This window comes from Chiloscyllium punctatum, chromosome 39, assembly GCF_047496795.1.
Source record: "Chiloscyllium punctatum isolate Juve2018m chromosome 39, sChiPun1.3, whole genome shotgun sequence".
NCBI lineage: Eukaryota > Metazoa > Chordata > Chondrichthyes > Orectolobiformes > Hemiscylliidae > Chiloscyllium > Chiloscyllium punctatum.
In genome coordinates this window covers 62700086-62708322 of record NC_092777.1, presented here as the reverse complement: position 1 = coordinate 62708322, position 8237 = coordinate 62700086, and the positions used below count along the sequence as shown (strand labels likewise).

Genomic DNA, 8237 nt, shown 5'->3' with positions numbered 1-8237 from the left:
GCTGCTTAAAGTTTAGGGGCTGCAACCTGCAAGCTGCCCTTACGGTGGGCACCATCTACTCTCCTATACACACAGGTCCCTGCACAGCAATGGGAAACACATCGTCTCCTGTACTTACTGCAAATCATCGCTATTCCCATCCGGATCAGCTTGAACTGACATCTCATTCCTGACCAACTCTGGAACAGAACCAAAGTCACTTTATGAAGAGCTGATATAAAGCCTTATGTATATTTGTGCTTCCCCCCTCCCCCCCCCCCAACCATATGTACATAATGCTAAATGTGACACAAACTCCAACATCTCCAAGACTGATTTTCTATCTTGTCAATGTATACAAATTAAAGTGATGGATATCAGTACAATTAATGGAACATGTTCTGGTTCAGGTTTGTTGGTGTAAAAGACTGCAAAGTTATTTGGTTCAGCAGCATTTATAATACAAGCACATGTTTTGAAATGTTACCACAAAATGGGAGCAGCTGACAGGAGACTGCATTGATGAGCAGTTCCTCCAGTAACTTGTGTTTTCAATCTCATTAGTCTAAGTAGTAATCCTGCAGTGAAAGTAAACCTAGCTGCAATGTATGGAAAAATGTTTGACTTTCTGGACTGTTTGCGTCTGAGCAAGCTGTTGTATGGAGAGGAGGGGATTACACAGGGAAGAGTGGCTTTGAGGCTGTTTACATTAGTGAGTATCAGAGTGAGAGTGAGGGTAATGTATTTGTTACAAAAACAGAAATTACTGGAGAAACTCTGCATGACTGGCAGTATTTGTGGAGTGAAAGCAATGTGAACTGAAGAAGGGTCAATGGACCCAAAACGTTAACTCTCCACAGATGCCGCCTGACTGGCTGCATTTCTCCAGCAAAATCTATTTTATTTTGGATTTCCAGCATCTGCAGTCCACCAGTCAGTTTGAGAATTTGAGCTCACTTTTATGACTTTTCCTTTTATTCACTGAAATGTTTAATATTAATAAAAGTGACCAGCAAACAACTGGATTTTTGTCAAAATCTAACTGACTCATTAAGGGTAGGATTGCTCCATCGTTACTCAGTCTGCTCTTCAGTCTCACAGTAAACACCAGTTGACTTTTAACTTGCTGAAGTGGCTGAGCAGAGCAACTCAGTTATATCAAATTGGCTCAAAATTCAAAAAGACAGCAAGCAGTCCATCACCTCAGGGTAACTGGGGAAGGGGTAATTGCAGCCAACCTTACCAGTGATGCCCACATCCCAAAACTGAATTTGAAATGTGAATATTGTACTAAATTGTCACTCCTACTGTTGACATGAACTGAATCTTGAAACTGGACGATATGCTCAGGAACCGAGCAGTATCTTCAGCCATTTTATTGTCCAGGGGCTTCCCATCAGCAAAAGAAATTCAGTTGTATAAGCCAATGACACATTTCGCACTTTACAAATTGTTTCTTCAGGAATCTCAGTTCTGCATCTTCTTAGCTGCTAAGTGTTTTATAGTGCTCCTATGAGCATCCTGGGGATTTTATTATACTAAAAAACTATAAAGAAATGCTAGCGATTTTTGTTACCATGACTACGTTAGCTAGATGCGCAGAGACCAGAGCATAAACTCCTCCTGAAGATCCTGCTACTGGTGCGGTCATATCGGCCACTGATGCTGCCAGTGAACCTGTGAGAGAGTGAGAGAGAGAGAAGGGTCAACCTTTATGAGATAATAATAAGTTGTATTTAGATAATAGGAGTGTTTTTAAACAATATTTGACACTCATTAGGCCAGGTGGCCAAAAGCTTGGTTAAAGAGTTAGGAATATCTTAAGGAAGGAAAGAGGTTTAGGGAGGGCATTCCAGGCAAGGTTCATGCCACTGAAGACTTGGTCCCAATGGTGGAGTAAGTAAGAAGTTCAAGACGCTGGGTACAGATAGCAAAGTTTAGATGGACTGAGAGGGTAAAAGATGGTCGATGGAGAGGCTTGCTCAGTCCTCCTGTCCAATTCTGGCATTCTGTGCTTCTGTCATAAGTACCAGAGGTTGTGTGGTATGTTGGTCTTGTGCACAGTCAAGAGAGTCAGCTTACACCATCATTTGTCCTTTTCCATTTTCGTTCCATCTGCTCCTCCTGAAGATACTAATGTTTGCTGGGGTTCGGGGACTACAGGGAAGGCCTGACTGGTCATTTCTTCTCCAAAGGCTGAGGGAAATTCAACTGCAGTGTTTTTACCACACTCCTTGCTGGAATCAGCAGCATTATAGTCCAGGATCTTGCTTCTTTATAGACCCCTCAGCCTTAGAAACATGGACATTACAATGTATAAAATATAACAGCCCATTTGCACATTGAAAATTATGCTCAACACTTATAGATTCAAACACACATGTTCACAATCATGCTAGCAAGTGCATGTGCATGCACACAAACACACACACACACACACACATACGCATAACATCCTTATTTGATCTAGTTGAATGTATACATCACAGAAAAGTAATTCATTTCTACTGCCACGCAAGCAGATTGAAAATCGACCAGTTCATTCCCTTTTGACAGGTGCTGAAGCTGAGGTTATGTTATTACTGAGGCTGATATTGATAAATTGATAAAAAGAACCTTTGAGACACTTGAACCCTGTCATCAGCTCAGTTGCTTGCAGTCAGCAATCCATCAGTAAGAGGGTCAATATTCCAACACCCTCCGATTGTGCTGATGATACCAGCTGTCCACATGTTGAATAATTTACTTTATATTGGCAGCATAGAGACAGACTGTTAAACACAGCTATTCCATACCTGCCTATTCCTATTCCATTCCATCAGCATATCCTTCTATTCCTTTCTCCTGTATTCATTTATTTGCCTTTCCCTTAAACACATCTGTACACTTCCTACATTACACTAGTGACTACATTTCAAAAATACCTCATTGACTTAGGGCACATTGGAATGGTGGTCACGCTAAACATAATGTCATGGTCTCAGACCACTCTGTCATTAGATAAGACTGGTGGTGGTTTAACCTGAGGGTGACCATGCCTCGGGCAAGGAGAGACATTAAGAAAAAGAGACCTTCATGGTGATCTCAGCTGGTGCAGGAATTGAACCCATGCTGTTGACATCACTCTGCATTGTAAACTAGTTACCAGCCAACTGAGTTAGGTGCTATATAAATGTACATCCTTTTTCCTAGTCACTTCAGCCACTCCCTCAGGTAGAAAATTCCACTGCTTCAACACAATACCGTGCAAGGACTATGACAAACACTACACTGGACAAACAGGCAGAGAACTAGCCACCAGGATACATGAACATCAACTAACCACAAAATGACATGACCCTCTCTTACATGCAGATGAGGAAGGACACCACTTTGACTGGGACAACACATCCATCCTAGGACAAGCCAAACAGAGACACACACACGAGAATTCCTAGAAGCATGACATTCCAACTGGAACTCTATCAGCAAACACATCGAGTTAGACCCCATCTACCACCCCCTGAGGAAAAGAACAGGAAATGACATCACCACCGGAAATGCTGTCACCACAGGAAATGGCATCACCAACACAAAGAAACCCAAACATATAAATAGAAAGCAGGAATTATCAACAGTGCTTCATCTGGAGGCCCACTGAAGATGTTACCTAGTAGGGTGATGAAACGTCTGAAAATAAACCTTCCAGCTCAGCGAGCAAACCTACATCCAGAACCTCAACCTGAGCTACAAACCTTCTCAAAATTCTTCAACACTATTGGATTTATAATGACTATCTTCTATTTAAAGCCCTTAGCTGTTGGCTTCTTCACAAATTTAGATAAATTGAAGAGCTGCATTTTGGAAAGGCAAATCAGGGGAGGACTTATACACTCAATGGTATGGTCCTGGCGAGTATTGCTGAACAAAGAGACTTTGGAGTGCAGGATCATTGTTCCTTAAAAGTAGAGTCGCAGGCAGATAGGATCATGAAGAAGGCGCTTGGTATGCTTTCCTTTATTGGTCAGTGTATTGAGGATAGGAGTTGGGAGATCATGTTGCAGCTGTACAGGATGTTAGTTAGGCCACTATTGGAATACTGTATACAATTCTGGTCTCCCTGCCATAGGAAGTGTATTGTGATATGTGAATGGGTTCAGAAAAAATTCACAAGGATGTTGCCAGCATTGGAGGGTTTGAGCTATAGGGGGTGGCTGAATAGGCTGGGGCTGTTTTCCCTGGTGGGTCGGAGGCTGAGGGGTGACCTTGTAGAGGTTTATAAAATCATGAGGGGCATGGATAGGGTAAATAGATAAGGTCTTTTCCCTGCGGTGGGGGAAGTCCAGAACTAGAGGGCAGGTTTAGGGTGAGAGGGGAAAAATATAAAAAGGACCTGAGTGGCAACTTTTTCCACAGAGGATGGTGCGTGTATGGGATCAGCTGTCAGAGAAAGTGGTGGAGACTGGTACAACATTTAAAAGGCATTGGATGGGTATATGAATATGAAGGGTTTACAGGGATATGGCCAAGTGCTGGAAAATGGGACTAGATTCATACCGGATATCTGGTCAGCATGGACGAGTTGGACCGAAGGGTCCATTTCTGTGCTGTATATCTCTGTGACTGTAAGTGAAAATATTTTCTTATTGTCTAACCTTTTGCAAGACATTCACAATTTTAAAGGTCTTTGTCAAGTTGACATCACCTTCCTCTTTAGAGGAAACAGTCTCAGTCTGTTCAGTCTTTCCTGATGGACAGACCCACTCAGTGAGGTATAGATTGAGTAATGACAGTAATAAGCAGGAGGTGAAGTGTCAACTAACAACAAAATGCCGTGATGCCGGAAATCAGAAATGAAACCAGTAAATGCTATAATCATCCAGCAGGCAGTCTGTGGATAGAGGAACATCAGGGTTAGCAACCAATTATAATTAGAGGCGGTTACAGATGAAAATTTAATGAGCAGATATTGTCCAAGTCAAACAGGGTCTATAGGTGGGTTTAGGGCAGGCAATGATTAAATGACAGAAGCACTGATCATGCAAGTCAGGTGCAAGTCAAGGTAACGATGGTGGGATAAATGGAGGATGTCCCAGTGAATGCGAAGAAGGAAACAGCAGAAAAATGTAGGAAAATAGGCAAAGTGGATTCAGCCTATTGTGACCCTGCTGGATCAATGAAAGAGTGATCCAATTAGTGCCACTTCTCTGTTCTTTCCCCAAGCCGTGAAAATGTATATATTTTTGGGTATTGACCTTTTGGATGTTGGTATTAATTATATTCCAGGCCATAGTGTCCTTCTTAGGTCACTGTACTTCTCAAATTCTGACTTCCTCCACATCCATGATTTTAATTGTTTCACCGTGAGCAGCGATACCTCAGCTGCCAAGCCCTAACTTTAAACCTCTCCCTGCTTTAAAACACTTCCTAAAGGGCATCTCTTTGATAAAACAAAGAACTGTGGATGCTAGAGATCTGAAGCAAAAACAAAAATTGCTGGAGAAGCTCAGCGGCTCTGGCAGCATCTGTGAAAAGAAAGCAGAGTTAATGTTTCAAGTACAGTGACCCTTCTTGAGAATAGGGGATGAAGGCTCACTGGGGCGACACGGTGTCACAGTGGTCAGCACTGCTGCCTCACAGCACCAGAGACCTGGGTTCAATTCCCACCTCAGGCAACCATCTGTGTGGAATTTGCATATTCTCCCTGTGTCTGTGTGGGTTTCCTCCGGGTGCTCCAGTTTTCTCCCACAGTCCAAAAATGTGCAGGTTAGGGTGAATTGGCCATGTTAAATTACCCGTTGTGTTAGGTGAAGGGGTAAATGTAGGGGAATGGACCCTTGGTGGGTTGCTCTTCAGAGGGTCAGTGTGGACTTGTTGGGCCGAAGGGCCTGTTTCCATGCTGTAAGTAATCTAATCTAATGATCTCAAAACTTTAACTCTGTTTTCTCTCCACAGATGCTGCCAGACCTGCTGAGCTTCTCCACCATTTTGTTTGAGCTTTTGGTTATTTGACCTAGTATCTCCTTAAGTGGCTCAATGCCTTGAGACATTTTACTGTGTTAGAAGTACTATACTGTCAAAGTTGAAGCTGTTGTTGTACCTTTGAAGTCCTTCATGTTTTGCCCTTTCAAATATTTCTCCAATTTTCTATTGAAAGTTACTACTGTTTCTACTGTCCTCTTTGGCACTACATTTTAGATTGTAGCATCTCCCCATGTTTGAAGGAAAGTCTAATTTCCCATCTGGTTCTTTACCAGCTATCTGTGTTCTCTGGTTACAGACTGTCCTGCCAGGGAACAGTTTCTTCCCATCTATCAAAACCCTTCTAAAATCTTATAAGCTGTTCATCTCTACACCATCAAACTGAAACATTCTCCCCTTGTTCCTATCTCCTTAAATACTAGCTGATGTACGGAGTATGAACTGTGATTCACTAGGAGCTCTCTTATCTTAGCTTGTGGGTTCAACTGAATGTGCAATATCTGAGCTGACACCCCAGCGCAGTGTTGAGGGAGTGCTGCAGGGTCCTGTGTGATATCTCTCAAGACAGACACAAAATTATCGTCTCATCTAACGCTCAGATGCATTTAGATAAAATCCCATGTCACTTTCGAAGAAGTGAGGAGTTCTAGCTTGCGTCCTGGCCAATATTTATCCTTAAGCTAACATTACTACAATAGGTTACTGGGTCATTTTCCACTGCCATTTGTAGGAGTTTCCTGTGCTCAATTTGGTAGCTGTGTTTTCTACATTAAGGCAGTGATTACAGTCAAACAATTACTCTATTGGTCGTTTGGATTGCCCTAAGGTCATGAGCACAGTGTAATATATAGAAGAAAGGGGTAAATGTTGATAAGGTAAGACTAAGGCATGTGAACATAGCACTGCACAACACTGACATAACTGTGGGCAGCACGATGGCTCAGTGATTAGCACCAGGGACCTGGATTCAATTCTGGCCTTGGCCTACTGTCGGTGTGGAGTTTGCATGCTCTCTGTCTGCATGGGTTTCCTCCCACAGTCCAAAGATGTGCAGAGTTAGGTGAATTGGCCATGCTAAATTGCCCATAGTGTTTAGGGATGTATAGGATAGGGGGAATGGGTCTCGGTGAGTTACTCTTCGGACAGTCAGTATGGACTTGATGGGCCGAAGGGAGATTCTAAATGTGTTGGACTGATAGCTTGTTTCTGTGCTGTAGATACTTTGCAAGCCTTCTTTTCCCCTTTAATCCTTTATTTGATCTTTACTATTTTTATTGGAAGTCATATTCCTCTATTCAGATTTTATTTTGTCAAAATTGAGACTCATAACCACTCAACTAATATAAAGTGGGTAAAAACAATAACTGCAGATGCTGGAAACCAAATTCTGGATTAGTGGTGCTGGAAGAGCACAGCAGTTCAGGCAGTATTATGCTGCCTGAACTGCTGTGCTCTTCCAGCACCACTAATCCATAATATAAAGTGGGTGACATTCCTCTGTACCACAATTGGCCCTAGCCTGTAATACAGTGCTAGGTCTGTGAGGGTATTCAGACTCACTAATGAATTAATTAAGATTAGACTACTTACAGTGTGGAAACAGGCCCTTCGGCCCAACAAGTCCACATTGCCCCGCCGAAGCGCAACCCACCCATACCCCTACATCTACCCCTTACCTAACACTATGGGCAATTTAGCATGGCCAATTCACCTAACCTGCACATCTTTGGACTGTGGGAGGAAACCGGAGCACCCGGAGGAAACCCACGCAGACACGGGGAGAACGTGCAAACTCCACACAGTCAGTCGCCTGAGGCGGGAATTGAACCCGGGTCTCTGGCGCTGTGAGGCAGCAGTGCTAACCACTGTGCCACCGTGCCGCCCGCAAAATCTGAGGAAATGTTACATTGTGTTAATTCTTCACAAAGCTTTCAAGTTTAAGATTAGATTACTTACAGTGTGGAAACAGGCCCTTCGGACCCGCTGAAGCGCAACCCACCCGTACCCCTATATTTACCCCTTACCTAACACTACAGGCAATTTAGCATGGCTAATTCACCTGACCTGCACATCTTTGTGACTGTGGGAGGAAACCGGAGCACCCGGAGGAAACCCACGCAGGCACGGGGAGAATGTGCAAACTCCACACAGAGAGTCGCCTGAGGCGGGAATTGAACCCGGGTCTCTGGCGCTGTGAGGCTTTAAGATTAAAGTAAACTAACCTAAATTAAACCCTGGTCACAATTTATACTTAAACAGATTTGCTGCAAATTTCCACCAAGTTAACTGAGATCAGT

At 43.2% G+C, this 8237-nt stretch overlaps 1 protein-coding gene across 6 annotated transcripts in view; it reads right to left on the bottom strand.

The window, feature by feature from the left end:
* Positions 1–8237, bottom strand: part of rhbdl3 (rhomboid, veinlet-like 3 (Drosophila)) — a 65589-nt gene that overhangs the window by 2786 nt on the left and 54566 nt on the right. For 5 of the 6 annotated variants that reach the window (XM_072558915.1, XM_072558918.1, XM_072558914.1 and 2 more), the window contains 2 exons: positions 1556–1656; positions 119–179 (listed from right to left, as the gene is read on the bottom strand). The exons of the other annotated variant lie outside the window; for it this stretch is intronic. In XM_072558915.1, the coding sequence (XP_072415016.1) occupies positions 119–179; positions 1556–1656 (162 nt within the window). The remainder of the gene's footprint in view (positions 1–118; positions 180–1555; positions 1657–8237) is intronic. 6 annotated transcript variants of the gene reach the window in all.